Source organism: Bos javanicus, chromosome 15, assembly GCF_032452875.1.
Source record: "Bos javanicus breed banteng chromosome 15, ARS-OSU_banteng_1.0, whole genome shotgun sequence".
Lineage (NCBI taxonomy): Eukaryota > Metazoa > Chordata > Mammalia > Artiodactyla > Bovidae > Bos > Bos javanicus.
In genome coordinates, this window is record NC_083882.1 from 46,050,623 (window position 1) to 46,074,673 (window position 24,051).

The 24,051-nt window shown below is 39.7% G+C and overlaps 2 protein-coding genes across 2 annotated transcripts; both read left to right on the plus strand.

The window, feature by feature from the left end:
* The first annotated feature begins 4,694 nt into the window (after nucleotides 1-4,694).
* LOC133226699 (olfactory receptor 6B9-like) lies at nucleotides 4,695-5,962 on the plus strand. The gene has a single exon (XM_061380551.1). It carries the CDS (start codon nucleotides 4,695-4,697, stop codon nucleotides 5,637-5,639), a length of 945 nt encoding a protein of 314 aa, XP_061236535.1. The 3' UTR covers nucleotides 5,640-5,962.
* Nucleotides 5,963-22,503: 16,541 nt separating this feature from the next.
* LOC133226700 (olfactory receptor 6B9) lies at nucleotides 22,504-23,744 on the plus strand. Its single transcript, XM_061380552.1, has one exon. The coding sequence runs from the start codon at nucleotides 22,554-22,556 to the stop codon at nucleotides 23,478-23,480; it is 927 nt and encodes a 308-aa protein (XP_061236536.1). The 5' UTR covers nucleotides 22,504-22,553; the 3' UTR covers nucleotides 23,481-23,744.
* The last annotated feature ends 307 nt before the right edge of the window (nucleotides 23,745-24,051 follow it).

The window sequence follows — 24,051 nt, forward strand, 5'->3', positions numbered from 1 at the left end:
GGCACAGACTCGGTTGGGCCTGTGTTTTGTGCCCTTCCCAGGTCCAAGCAGCTCAGGTGATGAGGTGTTTGGTGAGCGCGATTCCTGAGACTTATCACCTCCCCGCTGCTCAGTAATCTAGGTGTACAACCGGCGCACCTTCTCAGGCAGATGTTGACTGTCTAGACCCCCAAAAAGTTTTAGTTAGCAAAGAAGCCTGCTTACAGTTTTATAGATAATGTCTCTCTGGGGCTGCGAATGCCCCCTTCTGGCTCTGGCTGTCTGTCACCAGAGGGGGATGGTGTGCAGCCAGCTATGTCTGTTCAGTCCTTTGTTCCGGCGAGGGCCTGGCGGTGTCTTAGGTTAGGGCTGGCTTTTCATGTGGTAGATATCCCACAGTCTGGTTTGCTAGCCCAAATTATTTCGCTCAGATAGCGCTCGGGGTATTCAGGCCAGATCCTTACTCTAAGCGATGCAGCCCGCGCCGCGCCTCTCTGCCCAGCCCCCGCTTGCTAGTGGTGTGTGCAGGCGTCTGCGCTGCTTCTCCGCTGGGGGAGTTACCGTAGGGCTCCTAATCGATGAATTTGTGGGGGAGAAAGTGTTCTCCCCGTCCTACTCCTCCGCCATCTTAGCTCCTCCTCTGTTACCCACTTTTATGAGTAACTAAACTGAGGGATAAGGACAATTTTCTACAACCAAATATCTTAAAAATGGTAGAAACTTGATTAGGAACCAGATCTTTTGACTGCAGAGCCAAAATCATTTCCCTTCATACTACATCTAAACTGTCTTTCTGCCATGAGTCTGGAATGAGACCATCTTAATGAAACCTTTTCCATGCTCCTAATAGAAAGTTTCTCACAATGGAGTTTCTAGAGCATTTTGTATCTCTCATAGCTCATGTCACATTCTACCCTCACTGTAGTTTGTAATTCTCACTTTACTTACAACACTAGAGGTTTCCAGAAGGTAGAGAGCATGACTTACAAATTTTTATTTCAAAGAATGTATAAGCCAATGCACTATATATGAGTCCAATAAATGCAGAAAACATTTTATCTAAAGAATAATGAAGTGAATATCTTCATTAACCCACTTAGATTTCTTATCTTGATTTTAGAGTATTTCATATTGCTTCAGGAGTAAAAGGAATGTATATTATACACACAGATACAGACAGATGTGGTCCAGTTAAAAGGGTAATTGGTAAATGGATGGAGATACATCATCCCTGTCCAGGTCTGCTGGATATAGTTTGGCAGTGTAGACATTGTTTCCCTAGAGCCAGGACAGATAGAGTACAAGTGAGCCTCCTGCGAGGAAGGCATGGGTAAAACATAGGTAAGTGTTAAGTTTATTCTACCTTGGCTCCAGTCGTCCAGTCTTAGTGCTGCAACACCTACCATGCAGTCTAAGCAGAGACCAGACATGGATCTTCAGGAAGCATACAAATATGCAGACCAGTCTGCTTTATCATGATCAGTGCAAAGGTCTGAAGGATTTCCCATTATCAGAAGAGAACAAATGGGTCATGGTGAGCATTTGGAACTACCAGGAGAGACTGGTTGATCCCTGAAGGAAGCTTCAAGGAAAATGAGGAGGGACTTGGGGGAAATGGCAGCAGGCTCCACTCCTGAACAGAAGAAAGGGTGTTGGGGAAAATGGCAAGAAATAAAGATTCAGGGTACACTGGGTATTTACCCTAGGGGAAATTGGGGCCAGTGGAAGGTCTTTTAGGTGTTGGAATAGGATATGTGTTTTGTTTTAGAAGACTCTTAGTCTCAAAGAGACTCTTGTTCTCTTTGAGAACAAGAACAAGGACTAAAAAATGTTCTATAGCACAATGAAAGGGTTTCTTTCCTTGGATACTACAGAGATCTCAAAGCTCAGTGCTCGTAGTTTTGAATGTCAGGAAAATAGTTTCTCTGCAATTCTTCATGCTTCAAAATAGATCCTACTGAGAAGTATATTTGTGTACCTCCAAAGAAAGTGGAGGGGAATATGAAGTAGGAGCAGTAGAGTTGGATATATGATCATAATACATTAAAGAGAAAATAAGGAAGCTCTGGGTGATCTCAAACTCATACTTTTTCAAAGATGCTATAGCCCTATACTCAAGGAAATTAGAGTTATTTTATTTCATAGGATATCATGGGAAAAGCGAGTAAAAGACAAAGAATGCATGACTGTGTTTATGAGGATGCATGAGTTTTCACTCAATGTGAGCATGTGTCGTTGAGTAAATATGTATAAATGTTGTGTGACAAAATTTAATAACGGATAATGCATGTAGCAAATAACCAGGGAGCAAGTCTTATATTAAGTTCCTTACTAGCAATATCACATTTAATTCTCACAACTCAATCCAGTAAACTGACATTATTATAATGTTCTTAATTTAGAGGAGATGGTATGAAAGTAAATATTTGATAAGTGATCTGTGCAGTATTACACAGCTACTAGGTACTGAAACTGATACTAAAATCTTGCTCTGACCCTAAAATCAATGTTCTTAACTGGTGTGCAAAGGTGAGTGTGTGAGAAATTGTATAGCTGATGACTAAAATGTGAAATGTTACACACATCCCAAACAGTAGGTGCCACTATATTGGTGCAACTTCCTATGGGGATCTCAAAATTGATCCTTTTCCTTAGAAATAGCATTTGGTCAAAGGCACTGAGGAACTGGGCAAAGAGCTCCTTACTAGTAAACTAGATCAGGAGTGAATGAAGGGATATCAGGCTGATGGTAAGAGGCAGTCTCTTCCCACTCAGTAAGCACTGAGTTCTGCTGATGTGTGCTACTCTGGAAAGGAGGTGGTAGTGCCAATAAAATGTATTTCTGCATCTCAGTATTCAGTCCCTTGCCACAAGCCATGGTCAGAAGATAGGTAGTCCTGTGAAATCTCTGGGCAAACCCTGATTGACCTCCAATCCTTCACATGACAAGTGGATAGTATGGTTGACAAAAAAATTGGCAGAAAGAATGATTAACGGTTTGAAGATAGGACTAACTTCAGCTTTATGGAAAAGGGAGGCATTTAATGGATATACATAGTATTTATGTGTTTTCAAGCTGTGAATCTGTGGTGACCTCATTCCTTGCTTGCTGGCTTGGTTGCTAAGTTGCTCAGTCATGTCTGACTTTTTGTGACCCCATGGGTTGTAGCCCACCAGGCTCCTCTGTCCATGGGATTCTCTAGGCAAGAATACTGGAGTGGGTTGCCATTTCCTTCTCCAGGGGATCTTCCTGACCCAGGGATTGAACCTGTATCTCTTATGTCTATTGCATTGATAGGTGGGTTCTTTACCACTAACACCACCTGGGAAGCCCTCATTCCTTAATACAGATTAAAACAGTTTTACTAGCTCATGAATAGTTCTGCCCTCTCATGGTATAAGACCCATCTCTCTATGTACTGCATTCATGTTCTTTCCTGTCTTTCCTCCCACTCAGGGCCAGAACTTGAGGTAATGGCAGATATTTAGAGAGCCTGACCTACCAAGTATTCTATCCAGTGTTCTCATATCTGGTGGATATGCTTGCTATAAAAGTACCCTGGTTGTGCAAAGCCAGGGTGTATCCAAAAATCTATAGCCTGATAGACCAGAGTCTCCTGCCACTAAAGATGCTGAGATCACATTCCTCTGCACCTTACCTATTTCTTTTGCATCTCAAGGCTCCAAGGGATTGATTCATTAGTTTACTTTTTAATTCATGTTTGTTTAACATTAATGTGTTTGCAAATCATTGTCATAGGCACTGCTCATGGTCATAAAGGACAGAGTCCGAGTTTTGGAAAATTGCAGTGTGGTAGAGAAAAGTCTCAAGGTGTAAGGGGTTTGTGCACGGGAAACAAATGCTGTTGACTAGACATTTGACCTAGACACTTGACCTCGATTTGGTGAGATGACCCTTAGATAAAACCCCGAACTTTGAAATTAGCAGATAAAGATTGGGGAATGGGCATAGCCACAAGAGGGAAAAGTCATGCAAAGTGTGAGAGCAATCACAGTGAGCTTGGGGAGAAAGTAGCTGAGTATGTCTCAAACGTAGTATACCAGTTATGAGGGTCAAAAGAGATGAGGCTAGGGCAATAGGTTGGGGTCAAATTAGAGAAAGCCTATGTGTAGTGACAAAAACTCTTTCCTTTTTTATCTAAAAGCAATTAGAGAGTCATTAAGGAATTATCCAAGAATTATTATTGATTTTTTAATTTCCACAGACTCTACTCTGAAGAAACTGTGTGGGATTATTGGACTATGGGCAATAAATCACTTCGATATTGATTCCTTGAGCGTTCTCTGACATGTTGTCCTACACATTTCCTTTCAGGCAGAAAAAAATGTCTTTGTGCTGTGAGTTTCTAAGTAAAGAGACCTGAAACCAGCAAAGGAGACACTATCAGTCCATGGTCATGGACAAAGGAGTCAGGCATGACATGGAGAGTGACATTCAAATATTTCATCAGGTGAGGAAAGTTACAGACCGGAGTGCACTTTGATTCTGGGATATTTTCATAACAAATAAAAAAATCTTTGATGGAAAAGTATGCTTCACGTTGGAAAATGACTTCATACTAACAGATTATTTTATGAGTCTCATTCCCAGGAAAGACTGATTTATTAACTTATACTGGTCTCCTCTTCAATGCCATAGTCATTTATTTGTGATGTTGTCATAGAAGACTTCCTGCCTCTCAGAGCGCTTAGTCATGCTGGGGAGAAACATCACTCTGGTGAGTGAGTTCATCCTGGTGGGCTTCCCCACCGCCCCCTGGCTGCAGGTCCTGCTCTTCTCCCTCTTCCTTGTGGTTTACTTGCTGGTGGTAGTAGAGAATCTTGCCATCATGCTCACTGTCTGGGTCACTGGCTCCCTCCATAAGCCCATGTACTATTTCCTGAGTAGCCTGTCCTTCCTGGAGGTCTGGTATGTCTCTGTCACCGTCCCCAAGATGCTGGATGGATTCCTCCTGCAGAGACGGTACATCTCCTTCACAGGCTGCATGACACAGCTGTACTTCTTTATCTCGCTTGCCTGCACGGAGTGTGTACTTCTGGCAGCCATGGCCTATGACCGCTATGTGGCCATCTGCCACCCTCTCAGATACCCAGTCATCATGACCACAGGTCATTGTGTACAGCTGGTGGTTTTTTCCTATATGACTGGTTTCATGATCACTGTGATCAAGGTCTATTTTATTTCACATGTCACTTTCTGTGGCTCCAATGTCATGAACCACTTTTTCTGTGACATCTCACCAATCCTCAAACTGGCCTGCAAAGACATGTCCACAGCTGAGCTAGTGGACTTTGCTTTGGCTGTTGTCATTCTTGTCTTCCCTCTCGCCACTACCATCCTCTCCTATGTCTACATTGTCTCCGCCATTCTGCGTATACCCTCCACCCAGGGAAGGAAGAAGGCCTTCTCCACCTGTGCATCCCACCTCACGGTAGTCATAATTTATTACACAGCCATGATTTTCATGTATGTTCGGCCCAGAGCTATTGCTTCATTTAATTCCAACAAGCTAATCTCGGCTGTGTATGCAGTCCTCACACCCATGTTAAATCCATTCATCTACTGTCTGAGGAACCAGGAAGTCAAGAATGCTATCAAAAAGACAGTGGGTGTTGGCCAGTGCTTCCTGCTCAGCTGAGGCCTGCTGCCTTGAGGAGGAGACTGATCCAGCAAGGAAGTCATTCCCTTCCAATTGGGAAGTCAACACTTCCAATGGTTGTGCATGCTTACTTGCTCTATAGATCTAGATTCTTAAAGTAATCACAACATTTGAAGACAGAAAAAATTTAAAAACAGAAACAAAACACATTATTTACTGCTTTAATCTTTTGTTGATGTTATTTAGTCACTCAATCTTGTCTCTTTGTGACCCATGGACTGCAGTAGACCAGGCCTCCCTCCCTGTTCTTCACCATCTCCCGGAGCTGCTCAAACTCATATCCACTGAGTCGGTGATGCCATCAAATCATCTTGTCCTCTGTCATCCCCTTCTCCTCCTGCCTTCAATCTTTCTCAGCATCAGGGTCTTTTCTAATAAGTTGGCCCTTCGCATAAGGTGGCCAAAGTATGGGAGCTTCAGCTTCAGCATCAGTCCTTCTAATGAATATTTGGGATTGATTTCCTTTAGGATGGACTGGTTTGATATCCTTGCAGTCCAAGGGACTCTCAAGAGTCTTCTCCAACAGCACAGTTCAAAAGCATCAATTCTTTGTCATTCAGCTCTCTTTATGGTCCAAGTCTTACATCCATACATGACTACTGGAAAAACCATAGCTTTGACTAGATGGACATTTGTCAGCAAAGTAACATCTCTGCTTTTTAACACACTGTCTAGCTTTGTCATAGCTTTTCTTCCAAGGATCAAGTGTTTTTTAATTTTGTGGCTGCAGTCACCATATGCAATCATTTTGGAGCCCAAGAAAATAAATTCTGTCACTGTTTCATTGCCATGAAGTGATGGGACCAGATGCCATCATCTTAGTTTTTTGAATGTTGAGTTTTAAGCCAGCTTTTTCACTCTCCTCTTTCACTTTCAACAGAGGCTCTTTAGTTTCTCTTCACTTTCTGCCACAAGGGTGTTGTCACCCTCATATCTGAAGTTATGATATTTCTCCCAGCAATCTTGATTCCAGCTTGTGCTACATCCTGCCTGACATTTCACAGAATGTACTCTGCATATAAATTAAATAGGTGACAATATACAGCCTTGACGTACCCTTTTCCTAATTTTGAAGCAGTTGATTGTTCCATGTCCAGTTCTAACTCTTGCTTCTTGAACTGCATACAGATTTCTCAGGAGGCAGGTCAGGTGGTATGGTATTCCCATCTCTTGAAGAATTTTCCACAATTTGTTGTGATCCACATAGTCAAATGCTTTAGCATAGTCAATGAAGCAGATGTTTTTCTGGAATTCTCTTCTTTGTCTATGATTCAATGGATGTTGGCAATTTGATCTCTGATTCCTCTGCCTTTTGTAAATCCAGCTTGAACATCTGGAAGTTTTTAGTTCACGTACTGTTGAGACCTGGCTTGGAGAATTTTGAGCATTACTTTGCTAGTATGTGAAATGAGTGCAATTGTGTGGTAGTTTAAACATTTTTTTGGCATAGCCCTTCTTTGGGATTGGAATAAAAACTGACCTTTTCCAATCCTGTGGCCACTGCTGAGTTTTCCATATTTGTTGGCATATTGAGTGCAGCACTTTCACAGCATCATCTTTTAGGATTTGAAATAGCTCAGCTGGAATTCCATTACCTCTACTAGCTTTGTTCATAGTGATGCTTCCTAAGGCTCACTTGACATCACATTCCAGGATGTCTAACTCTAGGTGAGTGATCACATCATCATGGTTATCTGGGTCATGAAGATCTTTTTTGTATAGTCTGTGTATTCTTGCCACCTCTTCTTAACATCTTTTGCTTCTTTCAGTTACACACTGTTTCTGTCCATTGTTGTGCTCATCTTTGCATGATTGTTCCCTTGGTATCTCTAGTTTTCTTGAAGAGATCTCTAGTCTTTTCCATTCTATTGTTTTCCTTTATTTCTTTGCATCGTTCACCCAGGAAGGCTTTCTTATCTCTCCTTGCTATTCTTTGGAATGCTGCATTCAGATGGGTATATCTTTCCTTTTTTCCTTTGCCTTTTGCTTTTCTTTTCTCAGTGATTTGTAAGGCTTCCTCAGACAGTCATTTTGCCTTTATGTTTTCTTTTTCTTGGAGATGGTTTTGATCACCACCTCCTATACAATGTCATGAAACTCTGTCCCTAGTTTCAGGCACTCTATCAGAGCTAATATCTTGAATCTATTTGTCAATTTCACTATATAATCTTTAATCTTTGAATGTATTTAATATGCACTGTATATGACAATATATTCCTTGAAATGAGAGAGCAACAGTAAATACGAACATATGTAAAATGGTTTTATTAACACTTTACACAAGATAGTCTATTTTATTCTCAAAATGCCTCCATGAGTTAGTTATGATTAGATACTTGATTTTAAATATCAGGAAAGTGAAACATACCCACAGATATTTAAATAAGTTACCTGAAATTGTGTACATAATAAATATCAAAACCATTATTTGAACCCAAAGAATCTAGCTTTTAACCACTGTGTTAAGTAATATATGAGTCTGTGATCATAGCTCTCAGAGAGACTTTTGTTAACAACATTGATGTCTCGATCAAGCAATTCAGTACATAAGATTTGTAAATGTGATGAAAAGACATGATGGTGTGGTAGTGATGGTGATGATAGTGCTCTTTGCAATTACATTGTGCTATTTATGATCAACTACCATTGATAATAATAATAATTTTGAGCATTTCTCAGTTCTCATCCATGTTTGAAAGTAAAAAAAGTAAAAGTGTTAGTCACTCAGTTGTGTCCAAATCTTTGTAACCCCATGGACTGTAGCCCACTAGGCTCCTCTGGCCATGGAATTCTCCAGGCAAGAATACTGCTGCTGCTGCTGCTGCTGCTAAGTCACTTCAGTCGTGTCCAACTCTGTGCGACCCCATAGACGGCAACCTACCAGGCTCCCCCCACCCCCCGTCCCTGGGATTCTCCAGGCAAGAACACTGGAGTGGGTTGCCATTTCCTTCTCCAATGCATGAAAGTGAAAAGTGAAAGTGAAGTCGATCAGTCGTGTCCGACCCTCAGCAACCCCATGAACTGCAGCCTTCCAGGCTCCTCCGTCCATGGGATTTTCCAGATAAGAGTACTGGAGTGGGGTGCCATTGCCTTCTCCAATGCATGAAAGTGAAAAGTGAAAGTGAAGTCACTCAGTCGTGTCCGACTCTTTGCAACCCCATGGACTGCAGCCTACCAGGCTCCTCCACCCATGGGATTTTCCAGGCAAGAGTACTGGAATGGGGTGCCATTACTATAGGTGAAAACAAATACAAATTTTCTAAGGCAAATGCAAGTCTTATATATTATTATGGGACCTGCTGACTAGATAAGAAAATATAGAATACCAAGAAGAATTCTACAAAATTGATCAAGCTGAGGTTAAAATATGAAAACAATAATCAGAAAAAGTTATTATGACTCCACATTTTGTTAATTTAAAGTTGCAGTCTAAAATTTGTCTCCTTTATATTCTAAGTCCCTTGAATATATTATTCAACATTCCTGTATTAATCTTTCTTATCTATTGCTTTTTAAATGTTACTCTACTATTTAGTAATTCTTAATTTGTATTAAATAGCATCTACTCATTCTAGTCTTTTTTAAAACTTTTTATTTTATACTGGAGTATAGTTGATTAAAATAGTGCTAGCCTCAGGTGTACAGCAAAGAGATACAGCCACACATGTACACATATCCATTCTTTCACAAGCTCCCTTCTCATCTAGTTTGCCACATAATATTGAACAGAGTTCCCTGTGCATTTATTTATTATTTTAGAATCACTCTACCATTCATGAAGCTCAATAATGTCTGACTCTTTTGCCACCTGAGCCAAATCAGCCTTATTTTTACTGATCTCCAATATGAAACATCCATTCTGATATTAGTCCCTGCAGCACACTCAGTAACTATAATATACTCATCTTTCTTAACTTCATTCATTCATTATTTCTTGTGCCCCTATTTCTTGCCAAGCTCTGTGATAGACTACAGTGGACAACAACTACCAAAAAAACACAGAGTCTTCCTTCTAATAGCTCAGAGATAAGTTAGGAAGATAAAGGCACAATTGCCTCCAGCGTTAAGTGTGATGATATGAATACAGGGTTCTTTGGAAACAAATAATAGTTAGACCTAGGATGATCAGAGAAAATATTCCAGTAGAAGTAGCAGTTAGGCTAACACTTGCAGGAATTAGATAGATGAAAATGGTGGACAGTAATAAAGATCAGGGCTTGCAAAGATGGAAAAGGGCAAGAGTCAAGAGAGGTACCAACACACTGAAGAACCTGAAAGATGACCAACGCAAAGCGACATGATGAAGAAAAGGGTCACAGGAGGAAGTAGATTCATGTTCACTAACCCAAATATTACTAATCTGTGAATTCTTCTCACCCTGCAGGTTTGTGGATATACAGTAAGTTCTGCAGAGGGATTTTCAGTCTCCACAAGCACTAGCTCTTCAGCTTGTTGCATTTTTATCAGGTGACTGGCAGTCACTTACACAGTGAAGCAGGGACAGGGGGCATTGTCTTTCACTATTCAGCCTCGACCAGAGCACCTCTTCATTTTGAATGACAGATGGCAGTTTGTGCTTGACTCTGAGGATGTTGTGAGTTTCTCTAGCACAGAAACTAACCTTATTCATCCTTGAAGCTATAATACCAGCCTCAGCACCTGACACTGTAGATAGATACCTGACTGTCTGTTTCCCAGGTTTAAGCTAGTTTACTGCCCAGAACTACTTTTTCACTTTCCCCCTTTTAGGTTGCATTTCTTGTCTTATCACAGTAAATTAGACTAAAAGATCTGTAGAAGAATTTCCCCAATATATTTTCCCAGTTGCTTCCATTTCACACACTCAGGTTTACTATTTTCTAATAAATAGCACAATCAGGCTTTTAAAACAGCCTCACTGGCAAGTGGGTAAGTGGAAAAAATATTGGGAAAGTACATGATCTTGTGAGGCAAATATTCAGCTCAAGACTACAGCATTATCAGTAGTTAAATTTGTAGCTTTTGCAGCAAATTAGAATTTTGGTTTCTTTGAGCTTCAGTTTCCTCATCTGTTGAAAGTAGATCATAATATCTACTTCCAAAGTTGATATGAAGATTAAATGAAATGGATATATGTGAAGACACCTGGTACAGTGTTTGACACATACTATTCTACATTATCCAACAAAATACAAGGTACAGGATTGCTCATAAGATCTTTAAAACTCAACTGGAACTGCAAGTCATCTATGACTATTTTTCTGTTTCTTCCAACTTCCTGCTTCTGCTGACTTGTCTCCACATCTATCAGGAGGAAATGACTCTAGTTGTGTGTAACTTGTGTTCAGAGTGATGATATCTTGGTTGTAACACTTTTTAGACTCTTATACTGATAATGATTCAAATATACATCTTATTTAAAACACTAGATTATGTTTCTTTATGTCTCACAGTTACTAAAAGTTACTATCATGCATTCAGTGATCAATAGATATATGAGGAATAAATCCCTGTCTGAATGTCAGACTTCCAACTGATAGCCACAGGGTCCATAACTTCCACATTTTTTGGCTTAGTTCCAATTTTTAAACATTCTATTCTCTCCAACTCCTCTAATTTTTAGATTGAAGCAAACATCATGTCTTTCTTCATACCCATTTCAATATTTTCTACCATGTTAAGGCTGGAAAGCTTAAAATTACAGACCTCAGGTTTTTATTAATATTTAGGTCCCTGTATGGTGCATTTATATAACACTTTGATTCCCACATAAATCACAGGCAGAAGGAGTCAGTGTGTGGGACATTCATTTAGCTGGTGTGGCTTATGGCCAAAGTTCTGCAGAAAACAGATTTGGTTCATGAGCCATAGACAGGAAGCAGCAGCAACAGCAACAGTTTTCTGTTTTGTCTGAGACAAGGTGGTAGTGGGGTTGTTTCTGGGGTTCATCCTAAACTCCTGAACTCCAGCCTTCTCAACGACTTCACAATAATCAAATTCTCTTTCTGTTTAAGCTACCTAAGATAAATTTGATTACCTGTAACACAACATTGACTGATACAATCACTCCCTGAGGAAATTTTTATTTATTATGAACCTTAATTTTCTTGTTTGGAAATTGGGAGTATTAGTAACATTTTATAGAGTTGTTGAAAGTGTTAAATTAGATAACAAGTCTGTGAAGTCTTTAAAACATAGCAGGCTCACACGGATCATTAATGTCAGCTTCTACAGAGAGTTGCTGCTTTTTCGTATTCACAGATGTCTGTACAACCCTACTGATAGCAGTCTTTGCACTTTAAAAATAGAGATATCCTTAATCAATTGGTTAACTGGGGTCTTTCAGATTAAAAGAATTAAAATTTAGAATAATTCAAAGATTTATGGCTTGACAGATTGAATGGATAACTTTACTATTTCCTGAAGTATCTGGAATTATCCTAGAACTCCAGTGTTTCAGCTACTGATAAATCTGAATCAGTCAATCTGATGGCTGTTGAGAAGCAGAATTCTTTTTAAGCATACATGTAAAAATATGACATAAACCCCTATATTAAGTGAATAATATAAACACAGTAGTAAGTAAATTCTTACCTATTGGATTTTATAATTATTTCACCTAGTTTTATTTTTACTAAAGGCTATTAATAAATTGATATACTCTTTAAACTTTCTCTTTGTTTTTATAAAAATAAAATTTTAAAACTTTCTCTTTGTTCTGATTCATGAATTTTAGCCCAGAAAATATGATCCCATGAATGCTTTATAGACGACATCAAAATTCTACCTATCAATATATTTATGTTTGTTAATCTTATCTCTAATAGACAAGCATTTAACAAGAAGTTGAGAAAATCTCCATATATTGGATAGTAACCATCATCTGCTGTCATAACGCTTGCCATTTTCAAAGAGAGAAATATACAGAGGGGATATAGAGGGCAAAGACATGTTCTATCACATGTTGGATCTGTGTCCTCAGTCTCCCAACTGGTGATCAGGCTGGACCAGATCTGAAACATAAGGTCATTTCTTTTCTTTTTTAAAAAAGCATTTATTTACTTATTTGACCATGCAGGCCTTAGTTGCAGCTCGTGGTATCTTCAATCTTCAATTGGCATGAGGCATCATTTTTAGTTGCAGCATGGAGGATCTATAGTTTTATCATGCAAACTCTTAATTGAGGCTATGTGGGATCTAGTTCCCTGACCAGGGATTGAACCCAGGCCCCCTACGTTGGAATCTCAGAGTCTTAGCAACAGGACCACTAGGGAAGTTTCCATAAGGTCATTTCTTGTTTTACTGGCCTAACTCCTAGGGTCTGAACAGTCTGCAGCAGTCTCCTTGTACTTTCCCCCAGTGTGTGTGTGTGTTTGTGTGTGTGTTTGTGTGTGTGTGTGTGTGTGTTTGCACGTGCAGTCTCAGTCATGTCCAACTCTTTGTGACCCCCTGGACCGTAGCCTTCCAGGCTCCCCTGTCTGTGGAATTTTCCAGACAAGAACTGGAGTGGGTTGCCATTTCCTACTCCTGGGGATCTTCCTGACCCAGGGACCACTGTCTAATTATGGCCCATAAGATCTTATCATTCTAATGGTAACAGAGTCATGGAAAGATTAAATGGAGACATGGAAGCAGAAGGTTTTAATCTAATGTTTAGGACAGAGGTGCCATCAGCTGCCTGATCCATGTGCCTTTTGCCTTGTCTCTTGGTCTCCTTTGCTTTAGAACCTTGCTAATTTTCTTCTTGGATCTCTAAGAATGGATATTTCTCCTTCCACACCTCTTCCTTAGATTATTCTAAAAAACTAACATGAGACATGAAGGAGAACAATGTAAAACAATCCAAAAAAAAGACCCAAGACAAAAGAAGTTAAAAGTTAAAGAGCCAAAATTACCTAATGGCTCAGTTGGTAAAGAATCCATGTGCAATGTAGGAGACCCAGGTTCAACTCCTGGATCAGGAAGATCTGCTGGAGAAGCAATAGGCTACCCACTCCAGTATTCTTGGGCTTCCCTTGTGGCTCAGCTGGTAAAGAATCCGCCTACAGTGTGAGAGACCTGGGTTCGATCCCTGAGTTGGGAAGATCCCCTGGAGAAGGGAAAGGCTACCCGCTCCAGTATTCTGGCCTGGAGAATTCCATGAACTGTATAATTCATGGGATTGCAAAGAATCAGATGTGATTGAGCAACTTAAAAAAAAAAAAAATTGCTTTACCGACCAAAACGTGATGCCCTAGCCCTGTGTCTAACTGTTTCTTTTTGATGTTCAGGGGTACTTATCTCCTGAGTGGGGTAAGTGGAGGTGGAGAGAAAGTTCTCTTTGGCGCTTAGTGTGTACTGTTAACTCTGTTAAATACTCTTTTGGGTATTTTGATCATCTCACCAGCACCCCCTTTGAATAATATTAATGCCTTAAAGTAATAGGTCATGAGTCATAGTCATAGTCATAGTCAGTCTCCCAGACAGCCAGAGAGTGGAAGAAAACCAAGCTTTAGAACTAAGATTAGGATAAATCACCAGATTGATATTCCATAAAACTGCTACCATTCTGTTTCTCCAACTGATAATCACTCTGTCTAGTGGCCCTAGGAAGTCACTAGGGAAATTTCTTTAACTTCTTCATCACTATTGCTCTTGAAAATCCTATAGCATTTGTGAACCAAATCCCCAAGGATGTGTCTTTTAAAGAACAGTTGCCTCTACTGAGAGCAGTTGACTCATTGAGTCCTGGAATTGTCCAGCTCTAGGTTCTGCCTGAATGAGGTCTGTGGGAAGAGTCATAAAACCAGCCCAAGTTCAATGGCCGAGAAACAGAACAAGAGCAAGAAGAGAGGAGTAGGAAGAGGTATACATTGAATAGATACAGAGAAAAAGCATATAAAACAGCAAAAAATTATCTCTACCACCTTGGGCTCTTACCATCCAAAAGGGGTATCTAACAGGCCCAGGAGTTGGACACGACTGAGTGACTTCACTTTCACTTTTCGCTTTCTTGCACTGGAGAAGGAAATGGCAACCCACTCCAGTGTTCTTGCCAGGAGAATCCCAGGGACTGGGAAGTCTGGTGGGCTGCCGTCTATGGGGTTGCACAGAGTCGGACACGACTGAAGTGACTTAGCAGCAGCAGCAACAGGCCCAGAAGTTACTTTTTAAGTTTGGACTTAAAAGTCTTGTCACATATATGTATTAAGTTGATTTTGCCTTTTTTTTTTGAGAAGAAAAAAATTTCCATTTCCCTAATCCATCTGGACCCTAGTATCTTCCCAAAGTGAGGAGAATTACAAAGTCATGGAACTCGAGTTTCACAGAGAAGCAGTTTTCAAGGATTTAGATTAGGTTATCCCAAAACTTCTTTACTTCCCTTCCCTTCCCCCTTTTCCTTTTTATCCCCTAACTTCAAGTCCTTTCAGGTGAAGAGGCAAAGACTCACAGGGGTGGCACAGGTGATTTTCACCAAACACCTCTGTACTGGTCAGAGTACTGGACAGCTGAACCAAGATCTCCAAGCTAGACTCGACCAAGATGACCTACTTCACTTGCGTTCCTAAAGCAAAAAAACAGAGTGCACCATGGTGAGACATCTGATCTTAATAAACATCAAAAATTTATTTGCTTATTTAGTGACAACCATGCTTCAGGAACTAAGCTAGACATCTAGAGATAAAAAGATGACCAAGCTGCAAATAGTATAAGATTGGTATTTTCAGGGCATTCATAAATCTAGTAGTGCTGATAAGTAAGCAAAATGATGCATGTTACCATGATATGATGCTCTTTAGTTCAAAATGTTACAAAACCAGAGAGCTGGAGTGATGGGCAGGAGATGGTGATAGCAAGGGGTGGTTAGGCATAGTTTAATAGGGAGGATGAATCTGAGTAGGCATTTACCAGGTAGCAAGATTTAGAATGAATGTCAGGTAGAAGATAGAGTATGTGCAACTACATAGAGTCTTGAAGGAGGATGTTGCACTAAAACACATCAAATTCTTCAGTGGACCTTGAGCTTGGATTGAGTAGCTGAGAAAGAGTATTAAGAATGTGGGGGTCAGATCCTGAGGCACTTGCTATGCAATGTAAGGAGTTCAGTTGTACAGTATGGTCACTGAAGGATTTGAACTGGAGAATCACTTGTTCATGTTTATATTTTAGTAAGATCACTTGGTCTGGAGGCAGGATACTATTTAGTATCTTTATGTGTTTTCTTATACAGGCAAAAGCCCCTGGATGTTCCCAGTCCTTTGGAGTGCAAGCCTCCTCTATCTCTTTTGAAACTTGAACTTTTTATTTTCCTTTCCATCTACCTTCCCCCTGAATTGCACAAACCACCTCCCTCTATTTACAATATTCCTCTTGTTCTTATCTAACTTCTTCCTTCTTGAGAAAATGTTTTTCCCATCTGTACTATCTTCTAAGTAATACACATCAATCCATTTGTTTGATTTAGTAGGTGAGTCTATCCTCCTTTCTGAGCCAACATTCTTTTCCTAACAAAGACTTTCAGCTAGGAAATGGTGACTCAGTGAAACACGCCAGGTCAGTGGCTGGATTAGAGATCAATATAGAGTGGAGAGAGGTCACACTGATGTAGATACATATAAGGGTCAATGCGGGTTGGGGGAAAGATCATCATGAGTATTAGGATGTCTGGAATATTACATGGACTTAGGAGGCATGTTGCTCAAGACAAGAAAATTAGACAAACCAGATTTTGGAACTTTAGACTGATCTCTAAAAGTTCAGATGGAGTGTGAAGGCTAAATTCAAAAGTGAGGAATTTGTGCCAGAAAGACTTGATTGAAAAGGAAATCGATGTCAGTATGGTCAAGGCCAGGGATCAGGAGAATGGGTAGTACAGAAAGTGGGAAAGAGCAGACTAGGGATGCACAAAACTGGGGACATTAACTGGGAGTGTGGCAGTGGGAAGAGAGGAGGGAAACAATAATTAAAGAAAGAGGAATGCTGCAGAGTAGAAACAGTATAGACTTTGGAGGCCTACAGTGTTAGGTTATAATTCCATCTCCATCACTTTTTACTTGTATGAATTTAGCCAAGTTATTTACCTAGTATCTATAATGGGGAACCAATAATATCTATTAGGTTGTTGTGAGAATTGAGTGAGATGAAGTATAGGAAAGACTGAGTACAAATTCTGCCATATAATAGACACCCAGTAAATGGTGGATATTTTTATTATTGGACAGGTTATACAGGCAAAGGCAGGGATGAGGAGTGAAGATGATGAAGGCCAAGTAGGAAAACTGCCTGAGCATTCAGCAGGGAGAAAGTATAGGACAGTAGTCTCATGTGGGACTCATGTGTGCTCAGAATGGTGGGTGTATGCAGAGATCTTGGTCATGCCAGAGGCAATACTGTACTGGCTCAAAGTTTTAAGAATAAAATGTGGATCTTAAAAATCAAGGGAGTTCATAGGCATAGAGGTGATCATGCTAAGTGAAGTAAGCCAGACAGAGAAAGATAAATATGATATTATTTATACGTGGAATCTAAGGAAAAAAGAATTATACAAATGACCTTATATACACAACAGAAATAGAGTCACAGACATAGAAAACAAATTTATGGTTACCAAAAGGGGAAGGGGAGGAAGGATTAATTAGGAGTTTGGGATTAACATATACACATTACTATATGTAAAATAGATAACCAACAAAGACCTACTGCACAGCACAGGAAACTATACTCAATATTTTGTAATAACCTATAAGGGGAAATAATCTGAAAAAATAGATATATATGTATATATAACTGAATCCTTTTGCTGTGGAGTGAATTATCAACTTGAAACGACCATAACACTGAAAATCTACTATACTTCAATAAAAAAAAATAAATATTTACTATCTTAAAAAAAAATAAAGAGGGGTCAGGCTAATGTTAGAGAATATGTAAATGGAACTCATCTTGTTTTCCATATGATGTCAGTGAGACAGGAAGTACTCTGTCACAAACAAGGAGAAATACTGCATGACATCCCTTATATGTAGAGTCTAAAAAAATGAATACAAATGAACATATTTACAAAGGAGAAACAGACTCACAGAGAACAAACTTATAGTTACCAGGGGGAATGATGTGGGGAAGGGATAGCTAGGGAGTTTGGGATGGACATGTACACATTGTTATATTTAAATGGATAACCAACAGCACCTACTGTATACAGCACAGGGAACTCTGCTCAATGTTATGTGGCAGCCTGGATGGGAGGAGAGTTTAGGGGAGAATAGATACATCTACATGTATGACTGAACCACTTCACTGTCCACCTGAAACTTATCAGAAAATTGTTAATCAGTTGTATTCAAATATAAAATAAAAAGTTAAAAAAAAGAGGTACTCTGTCAGATGTTATAGGACTCAGTGTATCAGAAATGGGGAGAACTAGTAGAAAGGTATAGGAAACAGTGAGGAGTAACTGTCTATAACCTCATCTTCCAGTCTTGTCTTGATCCATTTCTTTCTTCCAGGCTATCAGTGCTTTCTAGTCAAAATGCAAATCATCCCATCACCAATGTTTTAATGCTTTATTCTGTGCCTTTGCATTTGCTTTTTGCTCTCTTTGGTATTTCTCCTTCCCTTCAAAACTCTATGATGCTTCATCTCAGTTAAAATGGCGCTTTTTAATGACATCTTTCCGGATTCTTTTAACAGAATTATTCTACCCTGGATTCCTAATACTCAGTATCCTATCACGATGCTTATTGCATTATATTCTAATTTTCTGACCCCTTCTTTGTCTCCTTTACTAGACAGCTCCAATGTCTATTTGTCTTGGTGTTTTCAGTGCATGGAACCACTTGACCCATAGTAGAGCTAAAGGTGTGGGGACTATGGTGAGAAGAGTCAGAGATTAGGAAACTAAGTAACCTTTTTAAGATGGGAAAAGCTGCATATTACCAGAGAGGTAGTAACAGTAGAAAGTAAAGGTAAGGAAAGAGAGGGCTTGATGGATGGTACAGTGTTCTGAAGCAGATACAAAAATATGATCAGAAAAGATGGATTATATTTAGGAAGAAGAACTGTTTGACCATTCTTAAAAGTTGTCAGAAATGACTCAGATAAGAAGAACCTGCCAGAAGACTTCTTAAAACATCAGTAAGATTAGGTCAGTCAACTGCTTAGAACTTTCCAAAGTGGCTCCAATCCACACAGAGTAAAGGCCAACATGAGTACAACTGCTTGAAAAGTTCATGGTGACCTGCTCATCATCACCTGTCCTTACTTCTCTGACTTCACTTCTCCCGCTCACTCTACTCCAACCCTACGAGACCTGTTCTCTTTTTTTTGGAAAACTGTTTCATCAGTCAGATGACTGTTGGCTTCTTTGTGACTCTGCTCAGTGAGGCTTACCCTCACCATCCTGTATAAAACATGAACCTGCTACACTGCCACACACTCTTAATTTTACTTACTTTGCTCTGATTTTTCCACAGAAAGTGTCAACTCCTACATTTATATCCATATTATATTTATTCAAAGTCTTGAGAAGGACTGTATTTACTGCCTGTATCCTTTCACTAGCATGTAACTTCTTAAGATTAGGAGTTTTTTGCCCTTTTTTTTTTCTCTCTTTTGTTCAGTGAGCTGTTTCAAGCATCTAGAACAGTGCCTCCTGGAATGTAATAGATGCTCAATGAATGTTTGTGTAAAGATTTTAATATACAAAAAGAGACAGGATTTCTGACAACAGCTTCCTGAAAAATGAGATGTAGAACAGATAGAGGGACCAGTCTTAGATAAGAAGTAAGGAAAGAATGAACAGAGATGTCAGAGTTTAGCATAATGATTTGGAAGTGGAAAACTAATCTCGTTTGTCTTTATAAGAGGAGAAATTGTCTGATGAGAGTTGTAGGAGATAGTAGAATGGTAGATTAGAGATCAAAACCAAGAAATCTTTGGGAAATGTAGAGAGTGAATCAATTTAAAACATAGTGTAGGATACCAGCCATTGTCTGTGGTTCAGTTGAACTATGTGACTATTAATTTATGCTGATATCATCTGTCCCCTTTTGTGATTTTTCTCCAGTAGGGCTCACTTGCCCAGGTGCAGATAAAGCCTTATTGCTTTCTTTGAAGGCCACCGCTGAAGGCAATGTTAAGATCTTCTTCCCAGGGGCTACCTATCTTACTTGTGGCTGTAACACCGAGGACTGTAATGGCTTGTTTCTTTATATTATCTTCTCAAGATCTGAATATAGAAATTTGACCTTTTCATCTTTATACTTTCAAAATGCCATGTGGGACCAAGTCTCCAATAAGTGTGAAGTAGACCTTAATCTTATGTGCTTAGTTGCTCAGTCATGTCCGACTGTTTGTGACCCATGGACTGTAGCCGTCAGGCATCTCTGTCTGTGGGATTTCCCAGGTAAGAATACTAGAGTGGGTAGCCATTCCCTTCTCCAGGGAATCTTCCCCATCCAAGAATAAACCCTGGTCTCCTGCATTGCAGGCAGATTCTTTAACATCTAAGCTACCAGGGAAGCCTAGATCTTTATCTTAACCACTAACAAGTCTATAACGGAGAAGGCAATGGCAACCCACTCCAGTACTCTTCCCTGGAAAATCCCATGGACACAGGAGCCTAGTAGGCTGCAGTCCATGGGGTCTCGAAGAGTAGGACATGACTGAGCGACTTCACTTTCACTTTTCAACAATTCTATAAATTGTCTGCATCCATAATTTGTTGAATTTTTTAGTATTATAACCTTTTTTTAAGGGAATTAAAGTTTGGTAACTTGGAGTTTACATCAGATTATAAAGTTAATAAGAGAGAGATTGTGGACTAGAATTCAGGTCTTCCAATTATTTGTCCCACTCTTCTGCAGTTTCCTTAATGTTGTAGTACCTTCTGAATATTGGGCTTTCTTTTGTCCATATCAAGTCTCTTGTTGTATTACTCTTTTGTGTTCTGTTATTCCTGAAATATCACACACAAGTGAGTGTGCATTCACATGTAAAAATTCCTTCACAACCTTGTTCTATAATTGATAGGATTTAGGCTATGTGTTTCCATAGGGCTTCACTCTCAGGCAAATTGACCTCCCTGAGAGAGTTGTTAAGCTTAATTAAAGGATAATGCTTTTGAGTGGAGAAAGAAGTCAAATTTGAATCCATATTATTTCAATTTTTCCAACACATATAACCAACTACTTTATTAGAGATCCGGGCGGGGGCGGGGGTGGGGAGGTGGGAGGGTTAGGTTACAAAGTACATATAAATCAGAAATAATTACTAAATATTTGTGTGTGAGTGCTCAATTGTTCAGTCTGACTCTGCAGCTCCATGGACTGAGGCCACTAGGCTCCTCTATCCATGGAATTTTCCAGGCAAGACTACTGGAGTGCGTTGCCATTTCCAATTCCAGGGAATCTTCCCAACCCAAAAATGGAAGCTGCATCGCCTACATCTCCTGCTTGCTGCTGCTGCTGCTATGTCGCTTCAGTCGTGTCCGACTCTGTGTGACCCCATAGACAGCAGCCCACCAGGCTCCCCCATCCCGGGGATTCTCCAAGGCAAGAACACTGGAGTGGGTTGCCATTTCTTTCTCCAATGCATGAAAGTGAAAAGTGAAAGTGAAGTCGCCCAGTCCTGTCCGACTCTTCACGACCCCATGGACTGCAGCCCATCAGGCTCCTCCGTCCATGGGATTTTCCAGGCAAGAGTATTGCAGTGGGGTGCTATCGCCTTCTCCGACATCTCCTGCTTAGGAAATTTAAAATCTTATTCTTCTTTCCAGTTCCCTGATTTCTATTGGGCTTCTTAAAGAATATGTTTCTCTTTTAAAATTCATTTAATTTATAATCTCAACCCAATTTTTATCTGTTCTTTTTCTTCTGTCTCCATTGATGAAGAAAGTGTTTTTAAATTTCTTCAGATTATATATTGGGCCCTGGGAAGCCCAGGACCCTTTCAAATTGTCAAATCTCCTGATTTCCCACTCCCAAGGCAGCTTCTTAAATGCAACTTGCCCTCAAGTAGTGTCCATAATGAGTTTCAGAGTCAGGAAGTAGATAGAATTAGTCAAGTAGCACTTCTTCCAGAAGTATAAAATATTTGAGTCAGTCTTTGAAGAAGATGTAGATGAATTATACAGATTAATTTGAGATCAACTGTGAACTATTCTAAAAATATGTAACTAACAGATATGTATATATAATATTACATATGTATAAATGTAACTATTATGTATAGCTATTAAAGATGTAATTATTAGCATTAGTGTTATTAGAAGTCATCTAAAACACTAAAATATATTTAATTATTCTAAGAGGGAAATGTTTACCAAAAAAGAAAAAAATTTTTGAAAAAAATTTATTCAATTTTTTTTTAAAGCTGTGGGCCTAAAAATAGGCAGTGAATTATTAAGTACTGTTGCCAGTGTCTTCAAAAGACATAGGGCATAGCTGAGGAGTAGACCAGGGTCAGCAATTCTTCTGGCCAGGAGGGTCTTTCCTAGTTGATATTCTGCTATTTTCTCCAGACTTCAAACTTCCTTGCTATCTGGACAATCCTTGGCACTTTCTCTAATTGTGATGATTTCCTACCTTATAGCTGCCCCTGAAATCTGTGAATATGATGATAAGGAAAGGATTTCCTCCTAGTACTACCTGGAGACCTCTTCAGATCCAAAGGCCTGAACTCTGAATCTGACCTCACGATTCTACTTTGAGATTCTTAGCTTTGTGTCTATGTTCTATTTGTTTTCAGGTCCTGTTCTGACACCTGATTTTCTGGAGAAGATACTGTGGCCTCCAGTGACCTAAATCATACACCACAACCAGATTATGACCCTAGGGTTGTGTTTAATGTAGCCTGAGGGCCCCTTGTGCCAATGTGGATTCACTCTTCAATCTGGTACTGCCATCATTTAATCTTTTGTCTTTTGATGTCCTAATTATGTGGAAGGAAAATATCACTTATATCAGTGAATTTGTCCTGGTGGGCTTCCCTACTTACCCTTGGCTGCAAGTTCTGCTTTTCTTCCTCTTCCTCATCACCTACCTGTTTGTGCTGTTGGAGAATGTAGTCATCATCCTCACCATATGGGTCACTGGATCCCTGCACAAGCCCATGTATTATTTTCTGGGCACCATGTCCTTTCTGGAGACCTGGTATATATCTGTCACTGTTCCCAAGATGCTGGCTGGATTCCTGCTTTGTCCCAATACCATCTCCTTCTTGGGATGCATGACCCAGCTCTATTTCTTCATGTCACTTGCCTGTACTGAGTGTGTGCTCTTGGCTGCCATGGCCTATGACCGTTATGTGGCTATATGTTGGCCTCTTCACTATCCGGTTATGATGACCACAGAATTTTGTGTTCAGCTAACCATCAGTTCCTGGCTGAGTGGCTTTACTGTCTCCTTGGCAAAAGTATACTTCATCTCCCAAGTTTCCTTCTGTGGTAATAATATCTTGAACCATTTTTTCTGTGATGTTTCCCCCATCCTCAAATTGGCCTGCATGGACTCATCTATGGCAGAGATGGTAGACTTTGTGCTAGCCATCATCATCCTTGTGTTTCCTCTCTCAGCCACTGTCCTTTCCTATGCCTTCATTGTCTCTGCCATCCTGCACATTCCTTCAGCCACTGGGCAGCGGAAGGCCTTCTCTACCTGTGCCTCTCACCTTATGGTGGTAGTCATCTTCTACACAGCCATGATCTTCATGTATGTCCGACCTCGGGCCATTGCTTCATTCAATTCTAACAAGTTGATCTCAGCCATATATGCAGTCTTTACTCCCATGCTCAACCCTATCATCTACTGCCTGAGGAACAAGGAGGTCAAAAATGCCATCAGAAAAACCATGGCAAGTGGCTGAACCCTTTTCTTGAGAGATTCTCTTTGCTGAAGAAATTCAGATTTCAGATTTTCTTCTTTTTTTCATCATCTGCAATGATAAACATACTGACTTAATACAATGATTAAGGAATAAGAGGTTATATATCAAAGAAAATTCCCTTTTCTTTCTTGTATTAATTAAATTCTTTCTTTTAGGAGGCAAAGAGTTAAATAATCAGAACTTTAAAACACATACATTAGTAAAATCATTATAAAGTAAGGTATCTATTTTTCAAGAAGATATTCAGAAATAGTTATACAACTGGTTTTTAGAGTTATATTAATGGCATTTTTCCAGTTTAATTTTGTTTTGTTTTATAAGCCCTTTCTATCTTAGGAGGCATATACAAAAAGAAGTTCTGTGATAGTCAATGTAGTGACCTGTTGCTTGCTTCCTAGTGGGTTAGGGGACTTGTTCCTTTTATAATCAACTGACCTTAATGATATCTCATTTAATTACTTTTTAAAATCTATGAAAAAATGAGAGAGAAATACCTTTCAGACTCCAAAAGAAACATTGCAAGATAGCGTGCAAAACTTACCATGGTAGA

Excerpts from the sequence above, each read along its gene's own strand:
- LOC133226699 (XM_061380551.1), top strand. The coding sequence starts at position 4,695 with ATGCTGGGGAGAAACATCACTCTGGTGAGTGAGTTCATCCTGGTGGGC.
- LOC133226700 (XM_061380552.1), top strand. The coding sequence starts at position 22,554 with ATGTGGAAGGAAAATATCACTTATATCAGTGAATTTGTCCTGGTGGGC.